The 19947-nt window shown below is 37.5% G+C and overlaps 1 protein-coding gene across 3 annotated transcripts; it reads left to right on the forward strand.

Moving 5' to 3' along the window:
- Positions 1 to 613: 613 nt before the first annotated feature.
- On the forward strand, positions 614 to 18389 carry LOC129796363 (paired box protein Pax-6-like). 3 transcript variants are annotated; one of them, XM_055838213.1, is made up of 8 exons: positions 614 to 1037; positions 9940 to 10105; positions 10161 to 10356; positions 13344 to 13632; positions 16940 to 17190; positions 17333 to 17595; positions 17686 to 17984; positions 18069 to 18389. In XM_055838213.1, exons 1-8 carry the CDS (start codon positions 962 to 964, stop codon positions 18188 to 18190), a joined length of 1662 nt encoding a protein of 553 aa, XP_055694188.1. In that variant the 5' UTR covers positions 614 to 961; the 3' UTR covers positions 18191 to 18389. The 3 variants fall into 3 exon arrangements, with proteins under 3 accessions (XP_055694188.1, XP_055694187.1, XP_055694189.1); XM_055838212.1 differs by having other exon boundaries at positions 615 to 1061; positions 10176 to 10356; XM_055838214.1 differs by having other exon boundaries at positions 615 to 1037; positions 10176 to 10356.
- The last annotated feature ends 1558 nt before the right edge of the window (positions 18390 to 19947 follow it).

Below are 19947 nucleotides of genomic sequence, written 5' to 3' on the forward strand. Positions count from 1 at the left end.
TGTGTTACATCAATTGACTTCATGCTTAATTAAGTTGAAAAACTATTGTTGGTTTTTGCAATATTTTACAATGACTCCTTTGCACGCACATTAACACCCTGTGCCACCATAGATTGTGAGGATTTAACATCTCCATCTTCACCCTTATGGCTATATGCTTCCTCTACTCTTTTTTTTTACCCCCGCGAGACTTTTCTTTCTTTCCACTTTGGTGATTGCGTTAATTTTTGCATGCAGTACATCCCTCTCGTGGTCGTCTGAAGGTCACCGTCGGAGATTCCATTGCTATACGATTTTTTTTGTATATCCTTGCCACCCAAATGAACCATTCGGTGGGGTCCTTGGGGGGTCGCGCAGGGCCCACGCTAACGGGGGTGCCACATGGGTTGTGTATTTGTTCTCAGCCAAGTAACATATTCAACTAGCATATCAACAGGTGAGGGATGGCGCGGAAAATCCTGGAACGGGGCGTGGCAATGCGGCAAATGAACAAATTAGGGGCAACGGGTGGTGCCTCATGCGGTGTTTGTGCTCCGCCCAGCATCCTTCCCATTTGTCCAGGAGTAAAAATTCAATACCAAAACCATCCTCAATGGTAACCACGCATCTCGCTCGTCAGTGCTTACGCGTCACGCACTGTAGCAACGTCGTGCTGCAAACGAAAAGCTGCAGGATAATAAATTCCTTTGCAGTATTTTGTGCTTTTTTCTTGGTCACGAGGGGGTGCTCTGCCATGGACCCCAAATCACGCACTATTTGACCCCACTGCAGTGTGATGTGGGAATAAATTTAGGAAGAAAAAGGAAAAGTCTCGCACAAAGTTGATCTTACAAAGATCACAGCTATAGAGCCAAAGAAGAGAACGGTGGATTTAGTTAATGTGGATTGTGGGTGAAATTTGGTGATTTGTGGACTAATCAGCGGCGCTTTTGGAGCGCTGTGAGGTCACAAAGTGATCGCAATGGGGGCAACAGTGACCCCCTGGCCAGCATCTGTTATGGATCGCACCATATCGCTGGATGACATGCCACACAAAGGTTTAGATTGGGACCATCAATTTGGTTAGATAATTTCGGGACCGACGGATTTGGCACTCTCGCTAAAATCAATTGTGACTAATATTTTTTTGTTTAAATATTAGGAGCACCTAGAGACCCATCTAATCACCGTCATCAGGTCCTTAAATTCGTAGCTTAAAATCACTGCTTTCCGTCGCCGCGGAAATATTGTTAATCAAAGTGAAATTAATTATGCGACGGCCGTTTTTTTTTAAAGGAAAATGGAGTAATTTTATCGGGAAAAACAAATAGGTTCAAAAATTAATATAATTCGACTAAAAAGAATAATTAGTTGTGATTTTTACTTAAAACCTTATTAATGAAAGAAACTTTGCTATACAATTTTAGTTAATTAATTTCTGTTGATTAGTTTTTTTTGAGTTCTGAAAGATCTTTTCATCGGCCAAATTTTACTCTGATGTGTTGGAGTATATCAAAAAACGTGTCTCATTTTTTTAGCTGTATTTCTCTATAAATTTATCTACGAATACTCACAGGATCAGGAAGGACGAAAAACCGAAAATTTTTGAGTTTGGATTTTTTGCCAAAAAACGTCTTATATGAGCTCAAAGGAACCCACAAAAAATATTTTTAGTTCAATCAACTAACTAGGTTGATTGCGGTCCTGAAAGGGTTGAACAATCTTAGAGAAGTTTCTGTGTAAAACAGTTTCACATTTAATTTTGAAAAGAAATTGTTAATTCAAATCCACTATAAAAATCATTTAAGCATTTTTTTCTACTCTATTCTCTTAACCCTTTAATGTCCAACGTGAAACATAAAAACATTGAAACATGCGCTCTTTTATCGCGATTTTTATTCTATGAATTTTTTTAGAGGACTTTTCTCAGTCAGAACGTCTTCTTTGACCCCTTATGCGTGAATTTGATGCATTTGTAACATGGAAAAACAATTACATTAATAAATGATTGAAAAAATAAAATGTTTCACGTTTGGGTCAGCGTATGACCCAAGAAACGTTAAAGGGTTAAACTCGTTCCTTAGACCGTTTTCAATTTGTATTTTATTTAAACTTTTAAAAGTGGCGTAAAAACAAGTCAAAAAATAATCTAAGATACTAGGTGGCGCATAAGTTAATGCATGATTTTGCATGTAAACCAGCCTTAAATCATGCATTAACTTATGCGCCACTCTATAGAAATTAAATAATGTATGAAAAAATGTTTTGTAAAAAGGTTGTAAAATTTTGCACAATTTTCATACAACACAAAGCCACTTGAATTTACTCGATTATAATGTTTTAAAATTTTTGAACTAATAAAAATGTTCTCATTTTATGTAGACTCCATAAAATAATTATAGGTATTCCCAAAAATGGTTTGAAAAATGAAACGTTTTACTTTCAATGAACTCTTTTTAAATAGATGAAAACTACATAAAATAAATTCTTAAGTAGTCCCATTTTCCGGTATAGACAAACCAGGCAAACCTTTAATAGGATATTCAATTACAATGTGTTATTAAATCTCTAACCCACAGAGATCCATAAACTTCTCCCAAACTGTCTCATGTTACATATAGAAATTAGATGTAGGTGGGAGAAATTTCCCCAAAAACGTCGCAAAGGAAGTTTAGATATGAATTTTCCATGTGCACACGGTGCTGAGGTACTTCGTCGCGGCGTTTTTCCGCCTCTTGCCGATGCTACTGTGTGGAAAAGTATGTATCCCTTTTCGACGAGGGCGGAAGTGCCGGGTGCCTCCCCCCGGGAAGCGCCATGCCAAAATCCCACCAATCGTGGGTGCGCACAAAGACTCCCTACCCGGCGTCACCCCAACCCCCATGACGACCAAAACGTCCCGGAATATGCCGATAAGGGAAAATGAATGAAGGCGATTGAATCTCATAAATGGCACGTTGCTTCACGCCGTGGCGCGGATGGCGGGAAAGGAGGATTCCTTTATCTCACCGACTGCTCCATTCCCCGGAATAAATTGTGTGCCTGAAGTCGAGCGAAAGTGCGCCATTTATGAATCTACTTTTTTTTCTTCATCTAACATTCTCGCTCTCGGGGAAAATTCGCCTTCTGCATGTTAAAAACTTTCCATATAAGGGGATGTATCTATGTATATAGGCGAGTGTAACCCCATTTCTGGGTGGTTTTACCACAAAAGCCACACAAAGCACACCCCGGGGAAACCCCAAATATCGGAAACACTCAATAGAATATTCAAGGAATGGGTCACAAAATGCACTCTCACCGAAAACACATTTTCTAGTAGAACTTTGATTTGAAGGGTGTTGCTAGATAAATGAGAAGGTAATTAAAGTAAGTTGTAGGTTTGTTAGTTTTGTAGAAATATTATATGTAGCTGTAGGTACATATCTATAAAGAGATTGAGGCTATTTATTACATTATTGCCGAAAAATATTGCAGCATGTATTATTCAAATTACAAAAATTGTTTGCTAATTAAATTCGTTAGTAATAGTTAGTCTACGCACGGGATAGGAGATCAAACAAGCCTGGAAACCAGCTCTAGTGCCGTTTACCTAACATAGCTAGTCTAGCCTAGTTAGTAGGTAGGTACTGACATAATCAAACTCATCTAACTTTCAATTTTGTACCTTCTAATTAAATTAAATAAGTTTTCAATTAAAATGTCTCTTTCTTGGTAATATTTTTGTAATTTTCCCAAAAAAAATTAATCGTTTTTAGAAGACATGCGTGATTAGAATCTCAAACAACATTTTAACTTTCTTTCTATGCTATAATTTTTATAGAAATTCCACTTATTTCTTTTTAAAATATCTTCCAAAATTATCTGGGAAAAGGATTTGATTAAAAGACCACTTCTATTTAAATCCCTTTAAGGTCCGCGATCATTCTAGCGAGCTGATTGAACTAAAAATAATTTATATGAGTTCCTTTGAGCTCAAATAAGGATTTTTAGCAAAAAATTCCAACTCAAAAATTTTCGGTTTATCGTCCTTCCTGATCCTATGAGTCCTTGGGGATATCCTTTTGTGGTCATAAAATGATCAGGGATTGTAAAGACATAGTCTTGTACTAATTTGGATAAAATATTCATAAAATAACTTATAAACAAAATGAAACATTTTCAAAATTAAGCCTTTAAGTCAGCGTATGACCCAATGTTTCTTAAAGGATTAACGCAGTACTTTAAAAAAAACATCGCAAGTTCAAAAAATGACCGCAAATGGCGCTAAAATCGAAAACAAAATTTTCAATGTGTTTTCGATGAATATCTCGAGCACCGCTTTATAGAATTGCTTCATATTTTGATATGTTATAGTTGACTATAGTATCTATCACCATGCCAAAAATGACGAAAATCTATGTAGCCGTTCCGGAGATATCGCGTTTTAAAGTTTACATGTCATATCTTGAGTTGCATAAGTCCAACGCCGCGCGAAGCGGGGCGTTTTATATACACATATAAAATAAAATAATATATATATAAATGCATAGATATATACATTATATATATACATATAAAAATGCAAAGATAAATATATATATAAACTACAAAGATAAAAATTAAATATAGCATGGATGGAACAGTATAAAGCGAAAGAACGGTAAGTAAAACTTACGGGCTGTGATTCTTTCTTTGTCAGTGAAATGTGAAATTGACGGAAAATTGAGGATGGGCAAATTTTGAGGAAGGCTTTCTCGCGTACCGAATCACAGCCAACGCCCACTATTAAGGCATCTCACAAATTATCTGCGCGTTGGCTGTGATTCGGTGCGCGAGAAAGCCTTCCTCAAAATTTGCCCATCCTCAATTTTCCGTCAATTTCACATTTCACTGACAAAGAAAGAATCACAGCCCGTAAGTTTTACTTACCGTTCTTTCGCTTTATACTGTTCCATCCATGCTATATTTAATTTTTATCTTTGCAGTTTATATATATATTTATCTTTGCATTTTTATATGTATATATATAATGTATATATCTATGCATTTATATATATATTATTTTATTTTATATGTGTATATAAAACGCCCCGCTTCGCGCGGCGTTGGACTTATGCAACTCAAGATATGACATGTAAACTTTAAAACGCGATATCTCCGGAACGGCTACATAGATTTTCGTCATTTTTGGCATGGTGATAGATACTATAGTCAACTATAACATATCAAAATATGAAGCAATTCTATAAAGCGGTGCTCGAGATATTCATCGAAAACACATTGAAAATTTTGTTTTCGATTTTAGCGCCATTTGCGGTCATTTTTTGAACTTGCGATGTTCCGAGCAGTTGTAGGGCTCGTTAATATCTTTCATTTGAGCCCGAGTTGATCAAAATCGGTCAAGCCGTTCTCGAATTATGGCCGATTTTCGATGAAAAATTGTGGCGACCATATTGGCTAAACGGCTTGGCCGATTTTCGAAGATGAGGTATCGTTGGAAAGGTCTTGATGGCCCCTACAACATACCAAAATTTCAGACCTCTAGCTATAATAGGGCCTGAGATATAGCGAAAACAAAATTTGGGGGTTATCCAAAATGGCGGACGTGGGGGTGGGGGGTTGGATTTGACATCATAATCGTATGTCTTCCACCCGATATATGAACTTTGCCGTTGACCGCAAGTCTCTATCTATTACCGTTCTCTTGCAATATAGCTTTATATTCCGGCCGGACGGACGGACGGACGGCCGGCCGGCCGGAAAGATTTTTGGCGCATACGTTTTTTGGAATGTGGGGACTCTAATTCGTGCTCATCCCGAGTTTGAGCCCGATCTGACGACTTTGCATTTTTGAGTGTACACAGAAGCTGTGCTTCTTTTAAGAAAGAATCACAGCTAAACACAGAAGCTGTGCTTCTTTTAAGAAAGAATCACAGCTAAAATTAAATTATTTAGGTTCGTGACAAAAAGGTATGAACCAATATACGTGGAAAAAGTTGATAAAAGAAATCGATAAAATGAGAAATCTTGTTATGGCAATTGTACTTGAAAGATCAAGAACTTTTTAAATGAAGATGCAACCATATCTAAAGACAATAAATAATCTTATAAAGCTGAAATGTTTGTTTGTCTGTGGCACATGAACTCCTCCGAAACGGCTGGACCGATTTTGATGAAATTTGGTATGGGGGTAGAGGGGGTCAATACGAGTTGCAAGCGCTATATGGGATTCCGCCCCCGCCCCCCTTTATGGCGCCTCCACAGAAAAATTGATTTTTTACCATTTTCTACCTGCTGAAGGGTCAGATAACGGGATTTTTTTTATTTTTAGAATTTTTCGGGCTACCGTATTATTCATCCCCCCTACTAATATACGCCCCCCTTTTATAGCTTAAAATGGAGTTTGCTCACACGTGATTGGGGGCTCGGGTTGACTAGTAATATATTAAAACCAACAAATAGCATTTTGGATATATGTGAATATAAAAAAACGAGGTAAATTGTCGCTTCGCTCCAATTTACCTCGCCCCGCTTCGCGGGGATTTGTTGCGCTTCGCGCAAATTTCAGAGAGAAAATAAATTATGATGGTTTAAGGCAGATTTGGGCCACTTATCGATCCCAAAAGAAAAAATTTGCAAAGAGAAGAAATCATTTTCATACAACATATCGGGCGCGAATTTCAAAAATTTGCAAAAAATGCATGACTTTTATATGGGGGCTACCTGAAGGGGGGCTTTGGGGAGGAAATGAATACGGCCATTCGAAAGCGCCTGATATAAGGAGTCTCTGTACCAAATTTCATCACGATCGGTCAAACGGTGTAGATTTGTATAGCTGTACAGACACGAAATCCTTTCTTTATTATATAGATAGATAGATATAGATGGAGAGCTCTCATCAAACCCAAAGAAAAAAATTTGCAAAGAGAAGAAATCATTTTCATACAACATTTCAGGCGCCAAATTCAAAAATGCGCAAAAAATACATGACTTTTATATGGGGGCTACCTGAAGGGGGGCTTTGGGGGGGAAATGAATACGGCCATTCGAAAGCGCCTGGTATAAGGAGTCTCTGTACCAAATTTCATCGCAATTGGTCAAACGGTGTAGATTTGTATAGCTGTACAGACACGAAATCCTTTCTTTATTATATAGATAGATAGATATAGATGGAGAGCTCTCATCAAACCCAAAGAAAAAAATTTGCAAAGAGAAGAAATCATTTTCATACAACATTTCAGGCGCCAAATTCAAAAATGCGCAAAAAATACATGACTTTTATATGGGGGCTACCTGAAGGGGGGCTTTGGGGGGGAAATGAATACGGCCATTCGAAAGCGCCTGATATAAGGAGTCTCTGTACCAAATTTCATCACGATCGGTCAAACGGTGTAGATTTGTATAGCTGTACAGATTATTAGGATACAGTGTGTCCTTTTAGCGTAAGAAAAAAAGATTTTTGATTGAATAAAATTGTAGGTAGGTAGCATTAGTTTGTCAATGAATATGAAGAGGTTTGGAGCCACATTCCCTTCAACAGTGGCTATTGTGTCCTGGGGTTTCACGGTGTCTGACATGCAGTTAATGCCCACATTCATGCATCCGGGAATCCCCTGCGCTCATCTGGCCATTGTGTCCATTTTGTGTTGCATTTAGCGTAACATTTTGTTGGACAATGAGGCTACCCTAAGTCTAACATGTTCGGGGTCTCCTTCCGTGTATAAATGCATGAGGAATTGTTAACATGACTATACTATCGCATTTGTGTGAAAAGGAGTCGCCCCATGGTGATCCTCATGCAGGTTACAACACACCGCACTAGAGTGAAGAGAGCATAAATGGTGGAATGGGTGATCGTAACCCAATGGGGGCCCTCCGTAAATCGGCAACAAAATATATTTCTACGTTGATATAATTTTGTTGGTGAAAACGGTGTGATAAATGCGAGGGAATTCCACGCGAGGGAAAATTTTCCGGCACATTGGCTTCAAAGGCAAGTGATGTGCGTTTGATGTGGCCGCGAGCAGATGAGCACCCGATGAGAGGGTCCTCTCCTCATATAATCCCTATGTTGTCGACACCACATATACAGAAATCCCGACGGCAGGATAATCCATTTATACCTCGTTTGAAAATGCCAAATTCACACACACACGAGTGTTTGCCGGTGTGGAAAAAAGGGACTCACTCTCCCTTCTTTTTTTGTACTCCTCTGTTCTGCTACCGCTCCTTCCATTCCTGCAGGACACATTCGCTTTTTTGGCAAACTCATTGTGGGATTTCGGTGTGATTTTCACTTTAGGACGCCTCCCGGGACATTTCGGGGATTAAACTACCCATCTAACAATTAGTTATATACGCACAATTTCCCATAATTACTTGCCATTCATTTGATTTGACACAGTTTTCGCATTTTATCCTTAATCCTTCTAACATTGTAACTCCCATATGTAAGTGGGCAGACTTTATAAGGATTCAAGGAAGAAAGGATTTAATTTTATAGAGCATTTCTGAAGAATTTTTTCAGAATAATTGTTAATTTGTTTGATAAATTTTGTTGTAGGTAGGTAAAAGTTTATTATTAAGATTTTGACAGATGGAGTTTTTAGAGTTTTTAAATCGTTTTCTGTCGTTCTATAAAAAAAGAAAAAAATTAGTTGTTCCGGAACTCAGTTAGAAAGAAGTTTAAAGAGTCCTGGAAATGCAATTTTCTTTCAGAAATCCGTGTAACAAAAGAAATAAAATGTCAAAATCTTGTAAGATTTTCCCCAGAATACCAAAAATTTTATAACTGAGGAATTATAAGGAAGAAAAAGAAAAGATTTGTATCAGAATCTACCCCAACCCAATAGAGTCTGAAAAAAATGTTTAGAAGTTAACCCAGAATTGTTCGTTTGACTTTTTTGTTGACTTTGAATGCACATCAAATGGCATAAAAAGCTGTTACTTTTCAATAATTTGCATTCGGTTTATTTTTTTGGGTAAATTTCAAGAATTTTGATTAATGACGGACATATCAAGACAATTTTGAAATAAGAATCCAGCTGAGTTTCAAAAGAAAAATCTGCATAATCTGAGTTAATTTTGTTTTTAAACATTCTAAGTTTTTTCAAAAAAAATATTTATTTTTAATAAGTTAGATTTTTAAATTTTTATTTCAATAGGTCGCTGAAAAAAATAATTTAAAATTAATATTTAATTTATCTTTCACAGAGCTAATCTCTTTAGATTTTAATTTCCTAGAATAAGACAAAGAGCAGAACTTTTTTTCTTAATAAATTATAATTTAAAAAAAAATCTGATGCTTTTGAACTACAAATCCATGTTCAAATTAACTTTGCAACTAGACTCCACCGAGCTAGGACGTTGGGAAACGTGATAGCCAATCGCAGCACGCTGCCCGAACTTATCAACCAATCGGATAGATTTTCTATTAAACATTTAATTTTTTCTCATTCATTTTTAATTCATTTTACAATTAATTTCTTGAAGTAAAAGGAATTAACATTCTAGACGAAGATGGAGTTTCGGTGCAAAGCTTGTTTGAATTAAATTCTCAAACTACTTTAAATTACATTTTGTAACATTTGGAAAGTAATTAAGATTTTACAAAGGAGATTTCCTACAGCGACATAGAGTGTTAATGTGAAAATATAAGAACTGCATGAATCAAATAACATGTTGCAAAACGAGATAAGAAGTTATTAATGAAGATGACTGATTAGAGGGTGTCGATCTAATGCAATCTGAAGGGTGCTGTCCTCCCTCGCATCACGATGGCGGAAAAAGTGTCAGATATTGGTTAGCGATGGTGTCAATCCGTGTGATTGGTCGAGGGTGGAATGCAATTTAGGGTGTGTAGTGTAGTGTTGGGTTTACACAATTCCACCGAGTGTGGAACTGATGGATTAAGGATTAGTGGATTAGAGGGTGAGTCACGTCGATTTGGTGGTTTTTTTTCTCTTCTCTCCTCTAAAGGTCACAGCGGGGTCAATCAACTGGGTGGTGTTTTCGTGGGTGGACGCCCACTTCCGGATTCCACGCGCCAAAAAATTGTGGAGCTGGCACATTCGGGTGCCCGTCCGTGTGACATCTCTCGCATCCTCCAGGTATCCAATGGTTGTGTCAGCAAGATCTTAGGCAGGTGAGTGAGCCATGATCGGGAAGGACCACTGCCATTTTTTGGCATCATTCCCCAGCCTCACTTGTTTCAGGTACTACGAGACCGGATCCATTCGTCCACGTGCAATTGGTGGTTCAAAACCACGCGTAGCAACAACGGAGGTCGTTAATAAAATATCACTCTACAAACGAGAATGTCCCAGCATATTTGCCTGGGAGATCCGCGATAGACTCCTGCAGGATGGCATTTGTACCAATGACAATATCCCAAGTGTAAGTATTTTATAATATTTTGTTAAAATCTAACAGTGTGGTAAATCTAAGGGAGAGTGTCTCAAAACTCTAGAAATTCAGAAAGTTTATATTTTTCTTAGAAGAAAAAGAAACGTTTGAATGAACAGTAAATGTCAGAAAAAGAACGTCAAACGTTAGAAGATAAGAAATGTTAAGCTTAATGGCGGAAAAAAAATTTCAGAAATCACAACAATCCCGAATAAGCTGAAACTGAGATAATCAAGTTTTCAATAAATTCTCTATATTTTAATTCACATTGAACAGATTAATTTTGTATAATAGCATCATGACAGGTGCTTCCTGCTTGATTTCCTGATTAAAATAATAATCTTTTATCATGCAATAACGCCCCCCATTTTGCGCATATATCCAGAATTATTTATAGAATATTATTTTATTAAATCAACAGGAAGTACTGGAGCGTGTCCAGAAGAAAGAGTGTCACGCTTCCTTTTGGATTTGCTATCAATTTTCAACTATTTCCTGTGAGGAAGCACTTAGTTATCCCTCGTGCACGACGAATGTGTGAAAGAATGGAATATGAATGGGTCGAAAATGAAGCGTGAAAGTGCGAACAAGGGGCATGCACCCTTTTCGCGGGCTATGTACTTAGCATTCGATACGCTAAGAGGAGCAAAAGGGGTCCCTCTTTTACTTGATGATGAGAAAAACCTGCGTGTTAAGGGACCCTTAATATAACCCAAAGGGATGCTGCTGCAGAGAAATCGCATAGGACATACCCTTTTTGCAGCTCCCATAGAAAGGACAAACGACAAGAGGGGGACCTCGTTGTAGTTTATTCACGCGGCTGTTCTCCCCTTCTTCCAGCTATATAACGCATTAATTTATGGAGTGCAAAATCCATTGTTAAGAAGTCACAGTGGGTGAAAAAAATCAGACACAAAACCCACCCTCTTCTTCCTTTTCTTCATTGTCATCAAACAATGAGTTACTTTTTCGAGGGTTGTCCCACTGAATTACACTTCACGTATATATTTTTGCCTAAGGAAGAATCGTTTGATATATCGATAAAAATAAATTATATGTATGGTATATGTTATATATCGCGCCAAAAAGAGGGGTCGCATTTGGAACAGTCTCCTTCTTCACACTTAACAGTGAGAGAACATTAAAATCAATGTTTATTTCCATTCTTGGCTCCCTTAATATGCGGCACATTTATCCTTGTTGCACACTGCCAAGTTTCCCTAATTTTTACATTCCCGGGGTCAAGAACCAGGGGTTCGGGCACTTTTGGGTGCCACTAGAAAAAATTGTGATCAATCAGTTTTTGAGATAGGAGAACAAAAAAAGTCGTTTTCAACGCATTTTCACTTCGAGGAGTGTCAATAAATTAATTTTGACAGTTTTTGTACTCAAATTGAAAGGTATCTCGCAATAAAAGGAACTTTTACAAATAGGGATGCCAATAATACATGAGTGAGAAGTGCAATAAAAGAAGAAAAATTTGTTATTGGAGAGAATGAAAAGAGCGACAACATTTTTTTTTCATTCATTGATGGGTCATTTTGGTTTTTGTATGAGGACCTCTTAAAACAGAGTTCCCTATATTGCGAGCTGGGATTTCATCTGAATTGTTTTTAAGGGTGCTAAATTTTATGCTAAAGATATTGTGATTTATAATGAAAATTTCAATTTTAGAAAATTTAATCTATTAAACATCATTAAATGTTAGGTAAAATCTCTGATTTTTACTAAAGAAATATTTTCTTATTTTAATAGAGCCTGAGGATTGGATTAAAATTTTTTAAAAGTCATTTGAAAACACAAAATTATGTTGTGGCTTTGTGCAGAAGCGATCAAAGCTTACCATTAAAAAATGAAAAATAATTCCAATCACATCTACAAAATAGACAAAATATAATTTTGAAATCTAAAAGAATAAGAAGAAGAATCTGTCTTTCAAAGCTCTCATTGGCTGATGAATTCGGGAAATGATTTTTCATTGGCTGCCAATGTTTTACGTAGGGTGAAGCTTTGGTGCAAGGTTAATTTAAACAAATTATATAAACCTTAAATGACTGTTTGCTCTTCTTTTTGAAACAAATCTCTCAACACGTAATTTTCAAACAATTCAACATCCAAAGAGTATTAACTGATGAATTAAGTACATAAAATGAGCAACAAATTTATTTATTTTAATCAGCTCTTAAATGCTAAATAATGCAAAATGAATTGAGAAATTCAACAATGATTGTTGTTTTACTTGTAAATCTTCGCGAAGTCAAATAAAGCTTAAGCACAAGGGGGCGGGACCTGTACAATCTCATTCCCCACAGAGAGGAAAACATTTAGCGGATTAATTTCAAATTTCATAAATCCACCCTTGTTTGCTCCATAATAATAACATCGTTTGAGAGTAAAATAAACCCTCTCATATTTTGCAATATAAATCCCATATTGAATTTTTCATCCTCTTCGGAGTGGCTCTTGTGAAATTATTTTAATCGTTCTCAAGTGAATTTTAGAATTGAAAACACCTTCTGTATGCATATTCATATCTACAGGAAATTCCGCATCATCCCTCGAGATAGGGAGTCAAAACAATTTTGAAGTTCAGTCCGTTTTAAGCGGAAAAATTTCACTGGAAAATCCTTTAATTCGCTTTTGCAAGAGTAATCATTGGATTTTAATATAAAAAGATTTTTTTGATGTATGTGGATGGGGGACCCGCCAATAGCACTATCGGCTCGCGAAAGGAATTGAACAGAGAGAGACCCTTTTTCGGTATAAAATCTCGGCCATTTGATGCGCCTCAGTTCACATGAATTGCTTGCATGTGGCGTCGCCCAATATCTGGCAAGAATGCTATGCGCGCCACGTGGCGGACGAGTTGGTCCGGCACGTGCCCACGCGTGGGGAGCGCATTTCACATAAGAAGCCTCCGTGTGGTGGATATTTTACACAATTGCGCTTATGGCTTACATATCGCTTTGATATTGCAGGTGTCCTCGATAAATCGTGTCTTAAGGAACCTGGCGGCGCAGAAGGAGCAACAGACGCAACTTCCACAACCTTCGCAGCATGAACTGCAGCAATCCGAAGCGGTATGCGATAAGCTACGACTTTTCAATGGTCATCAAGCGGTTTCGGCTCCTCCTACACCTTCCACATGTTGGCCCCGACCAGCACCGTGGTACCCATCACCCATTGCCACATTTTCCCTCACCACAACCCCCACTGGGAGCTCCACTGTACTCCCTGATGCCGTCCTAGCCACAAGAAGTAGAAAAGGTAAGCTTGTACTATCTTGAGAAGTTAATTTTGTGAATTAAAAATATTCGGATATTCGTTTTTTAATACGTAAAGTGTGACTAACAAGTGCACGTTGCATTTTGTCCAGAACAGATGGGGCTAATTTATTTTCAGGATAATTTCAATAAAATACCTTATAAGACGAACTTGTGCTGAATATTAGAACTGGAGTTTCACTAGAATTTTTTTTAACTAAATGCTATTCATGACTATATTAAATTTAGCAATTTTTGAATGAAAAATAAATATTATTTTAATACATTCCATAGTAAAACTCCGATTCTTAATATTTGGTAAAAGTTTATTTTATTCTCAAGTAACTGTCTGAAAAGCAACGAACTCACCTTTCTGGACAAAATGTAATGTTCCCTTGTTGTTCCCTTGTAAGGCTGCTAAAAGATCTTTGCTTTAAAAAATATTTCATTTCAATTTTATTGACAAAGATCATCAAGATCCCAACACCTGTTGGATTCTAAGCAGTACCTACAATTGAAGGAGTTGACTGCAAGGAATGTTTAACTCCCGAAGATTTTGATTTTTTAACAAATTATCCAAATATTACTTTCATTATAAGCATCTCTTGCCTTATAACTTTTTTGGATCAAAATTAGTACTTATGGGACTTAAATTTATTATTTTTTAGGCTTGAGTTAAGTACTTTCTTAAGCTTTATCTCATTAGGCGTTTTTCCTTAATTTGAATCTTATTAAAACTAAGAACTCTGATAAATATTTTAATTTCTTTCCGCAAAAATTTATAATAAATATTTTTGAAGATCAACATGTAATAATTCTTGTATAGACAAGGAGTCATGTTTAAATTGAACAGTTAATTCAATAAATTCTAATTCTAATCCAAATATTTATATTCAGACGAGGTAAATTGTCGCTTCGCTCCAATTTACCTCGCCCCGCTTCGCGGGGATTTGTTGCGCTTCGCGCAAATTTTAGAGAGAAAATAAATTGTGATGGTTAAAGGCAGTTTTGGGCCACTTATCGATCCCAAAAGAAAAAATTTGCAAAGAGAAGAAATCAATTTCATACAACACTTTAGGCGCCAAATTAAAAAATTTGCAAAACTGCATGAAATCTCTATGGGGGGCTTTGGGGGGAAAATGAATACGACCATCTGAAACCGCCTGTTATAAGGAGCCTCTGTACCAAATTTCATCGCGATCGGGCAAACGGTGTGGATTTGTATAGAAAAGTCGGAACGACGATTACCAACAAACAGGCCTTTCTTTATTATATAGATAAACACCCCTTTGGATTTTTATTAATAAATTGGAAAACTTGGATTTGCACTCCTTGTATACATAATCAATAGTGTAAGATAGGGATGAATGAGTCGTACCATTTACCCGCTAGAGGGCCAAAATGTAGAAGTAGCGTCATCTGGTGCTGAAATTCAAAGCACTTCAAACATTTTTTTGTATTCCGTTGCTCATTATTAAATTCACGATAAACCTTCAATTAGGTTGGATGCTTTGTGTGTGTAGGCGGTGTTGGCCTAGACAGGCATCCCCATCATCTTTGTATAACAATCCCCCCGTGCAACCGCACTATAGCTCAGAATCCATAGCATAGCTACAACAAACAGAACAACGGACAGGCGGATGGGAGAGATAAGCATCAACTGTCAGGAGCACGTGTCGTAACGAATTCCCTCAAAATTGTTCGCGAAAGCGTAAAATGCGTAAAAGGGAATGCCGGGGATGGATGTGCGTGTTGGCCAGAAGCTGGATGGAAAGATGAAACGCAGGAGAACTGCTCTGCCTATGCTCTGTAAAAAAAATCAGCCCAAAATGTAAAAAGAAAGTGTGTGTAATTTTCCAAGTATTTTCCATCACACTGATTTTCCCTAATAGGATTTTATTATTTTTACTAAGACACCTAACGGGAGGGAGAGAGAGAGCAATGGACAGGGGGTGGAATGTTAAATGAGTCGAAATACGGCACAGAAATGCACGAAATTCAAACGAGGGTGATTGTGGAGAAAAATCTGGCGGTTACACTTGCATATAATAATATAACGTACAGTTGTAATAGGATGAATGTTTCAGCGACAATCACTGCGACAGCCATTTGTAACCCTCCCTCAAGGGCTTGCAATATTGATGATGTATCGACGGGAAGTTTTTTTTTAGCTGTAGATTTTGGCCGTTTTGTGGTTTGAATTTATTGAAAAAAAAGTCAAAGATCATCAAATAAATTAAAGTTCTTCAGATTTTTGAATTTTTTATCAAGATTTTGAACCGCATTTATTCTTTAAATTGTCGTTAAAGTGTTCGAGGGAATTTAAAAATTATTTGTTTGACATTTCGTGAATATTCTATCAATCATCAGGTCTAAAAGCTCCACAAGAAATGAATTTGAAAGAAGAATTTACTTAATTATTCCTAAATAAATTTTCTACAACACTTCTAACACCAAAAATCACGATAAAGAGTAAAAGTTTCATCGTTTGTTTTAACCAGAAAAAAAATCTCAAAAAACATTCCAATAAAAAAATAGTCTAAAAAATATTCATATCGCGACGCCGACGGACGCAATTTCTCTTTCATATCTCCCCACTACAAATGGAAACTTTTTTCTATGTGATTTCTTCGGTGATATTGAATGTCGATTTCTTTTATTTTTGGAAGGAATTTACGTGAGACATCCCTTCTCTAACTTTTTTTTTATCTTATACAAGAGATTTATTCGGAGGGTACGAAATTCAAATTTAATGGTAATTTGAACTTAAAGCTACTGCCGTTTGGTCAATTTTATGCTCTAATACGGAATTTTCTTGAATATATTGGGGCAAAAAAATCCTCAATTTGATGAAGTTGTTTATAAATTGAAGGTTGATGCTTTATTTTAAGCTAGCAGTTGGAAAGAATTTCAAAGTTAGTATAGTTCAAATGTTGCCTTTCGACATTTTAACTTTAAAGAAGTGAAAGGAGGAAAGCCTTATGGATTTTTAAAAATTATTTTAGCTCATTTATGGAATTTAATTTGTTAAAGGAATTTCTCTAGTAGCTCTAATAAATTGCTTTGAATTTTAGCACTAGATGACACTACTTCTACATTTTGGCCCTCTAGCGGGTTAATAGTACGATGCATTTATCCCTATTAGTTCCCACTACTGTATGCAAGGAGTGTAATAATTGACTATTTTCTAATTCTAAAACGATTATTAATGAATAAATATCGTTTTGTTGAAAAGTTAATAACTTAAGCGGCTCAATCGTCATGAAAGGCTTAATGTTCATTTATCATTTTGCTTTTTTTTTTAATTCTAGATTTCGATGGTCAGCACTCAGATGAAACGGGAAGTGGTGAGGGTGAGAACTCAAATGCAGGCTCAACGCCGGGTGCGGACGATGACCAGGCGCGCCTCCGGCTAAAGAGGAAACTTCAGCGGAATCGGACAAGCTTTACCAATGACCAAATAGACAATCTGGAGAATGAATTCGAACGGACACACTATCCGGATGTTTTCGCGCGGGAGCGTCTGGCGGCAAAAATTGGGCTGCCGGAAGCACGAATTCAGGTGCGGTGGTGGTGGTGTAGCTGTGTGTGGGGCGGGGTTGTGGCTATCTTTTTGCCAACATATATTATGTTGACTATAAACGATATATTTTGTATGTTGGTTGACTTTTTTTTGTATGTTGTATTCTCCCCGCATAAAGCAGGTGTGGTTCTCGAATCGACGCGCAAAGTGGCGACGCGAGGAGAAGCTGCGCAACCAGAGGCGTACGCCCCCCAGTGCAGGCGCACAGAGTGCAATTGAGGCACAGGGAGATTGTGCCCTCGGTGACCTTCAGGCGGTCCCCACTGGGGCCACGACCCACCTACCCCCCTCACCGCGTGTTAACATCAATGCAACGCCTTTCGCACCGCCGATCAATTGCTCCATGTACACATCCCTGCCCATGGCCATGACGGATACATATAGGTAAATAATATTTATTTATTTTTTGCTTTGTTGTTTTTTCGGGGGTTTCACAAACTTTACATTTATTGTGTAATTTATATAAATTTCCAGTATGTCACCTATGGTGAGCTTTACACATCAAGCAATGCCCCCATCACCAACGATTGGGATGGGAAGTGCATGCCAAGGAAGGGATTTATCATCACCATACCAATGCCAAATGGTTAGGACGTCCATTGGACCCGTACCACCATTGCATCATGCTACAAATGCCCCCGCTAATATCACCTACGACCTCCCGTTAACCTTCTCAGCCTCATCGCGACACTGCAGTACAACACATTCCTGCTACACGCTAAATGCAGGAACTTCCTACCCACCCAATACCGTTGCCTCAGCGGTCACGTCAGGTAAAAGGCTTATTTAATTAATATTTAATTTTAAAAAAATCTTATTTTTGAAGAAAATTCTCAAAATAAAATTTTCGATTTTAGGAGTCACAGGGGCACAGTACCCAGACTTAGTATTCCCACCCACGGATTCACGAGCCTGGTGCTGTTCATCCGTGGAAACTGAGTCAGATAAGGCACACCGCAGTGTCCTTTTGCCGCACTGAGCTCATCATCATCACACTGAGCATCCCTCTGCCGTCCAAGACGCAGATTTCCGTAGCTCCAATGTACACAAAGGGATGGCTATCACACCCTCATCACCCCCACATCCCATAAGCCCCAACATCCCCACGTAAAAACCCAAATGTGTTTTGGCAATGACGTTGAAGTATGTATAAAATAAATATTTTTATGAAAATTCGGCGAAGGGTGTTTTGTGTAAAAAAAAAACGGTAAGTAAAACTTACAGGCTGTGATTCTTTCTTTGTCAATGAAATGTGAAGATGGCAGAAAATTGAGGATGGGAAAATTTTGAGGAGAGACTTACTCGTGAGCCGAATCACAGCCAACGCGCTGAAATTTTGAAGAAAGTCTGAATCGTGGAGGGCGTTGGCTGTGATTCGGCTCACGAGTAAGTCTCTCCTCAAAATTTTCCCATCCTCAATTTTCTGCCATCTTCACATTTCATTGACAAAGAAAGAATCACAGCCTGTAAGTTTTACTTACCGTTCTTTCGCTTTATACTGTTCCATCCATGCTATATTTAATTTTTATATTTGCAGTTTATATATCTTTATCTTTGCATTTTTATATGTATATATAATGTATATATCTATGCATTTATATATATTTTACTTTACTTTTATATGTGTATATATATAAAACGCCCCGCTTCGCGGGGCGTTGGTCTTATGCAACTCAAGATATGACATGTTAACTTTAAAACGCGATATCTCCGGAACGGTTACATAGATTTTCTTCATTTTTGGCATGATGAAAGATATTATAGCCAACTATAACATATCAAAATATGAAGCAAATCTATAAAGCCGTGCTCGAGATATTCATCGAAAACTCATCGAAAATTTTGTTTTCGATTTTAGCGCCACTTGCGGTCATTTTTCGAACTTGCGATGTTCCGAGGGATTGTAGGGCTTCTTGAGATCTTTCATTTGAGCTCGGGTTGATCAAAATCGGTCAAGCCGTTTTCGAGTTATGATCGATTTTCGATGAAAAATTGTGGCGGCCATATTGACTAAACGGCTTGGCCGATTTTCGAAAATGAGGTATCGTTGGAAAGGTGTTGATGTCCCCTACAACATATCAAAATTTCAGATTTTTAGCTATTACAGGAGCTGAGATATAGGCAAAACAAAATTTTGAGGTTATTCAAAATGGCGGACGGGGGGGTGGGGGGTCAGATTTGACTTCATAATCGGATGTCTTCCACCTGATATATGAACTTTGCCGTTGACCGCAAGTCTCTATCTATTACCGTTCTCTTGTAATTTAGCGAAAGGTTCTGGACGGCCGGACGGACGGACGGACGGACGGACGGACGGACGGACGGACGGACGGACCAATTTTTGGCGCATACGTTTTTTGGAATGTGGGGACCCTAATTCGTGGTCATCCCAAGTTTGAGCCCGATCTGACGACTTTGGATTTTTGAGTGTACACAGAAGCTGTGCTTCTTTGAAGAAAGAATCACAGCTAAAAGGATTATTTTTTAGTTTTTTCGTTCCGTTTTTGACCCAAAAAGATTTTTTTATAGTGTGAAAGCGACATATTGTGGTCATAATCTGCAATTACTTTGAACAATTCTTGCTTTCCGGAAAGGCATTTTTTTATGTGCTCCCGATATTATCAGTTTCAACAAAAGCAATAAAATTTTCTCTTTTCCGGCGTCTCAGGAATGTCTCAACATTGAATTAAAATGAAAATAAATAAAGATCATATGTGGAACATTATTTAATGCTAA

Source organism: Lutzomyia longipalpis, chromosome 4, assembly GCF_024334085.1.
Source record: "Lutzomyia longipalpis isolate SR_M1_2022 chromosome 4, ASM2433408v1".
In the NCBI taxonomy this organism is placed as follows: domain Eukaryota; kingdom Metazoa; phylum Arthropoda; class Insecta; order Diptera; family Psychodidae; genus Lutzomyia; species Lutzomyia longipalpis.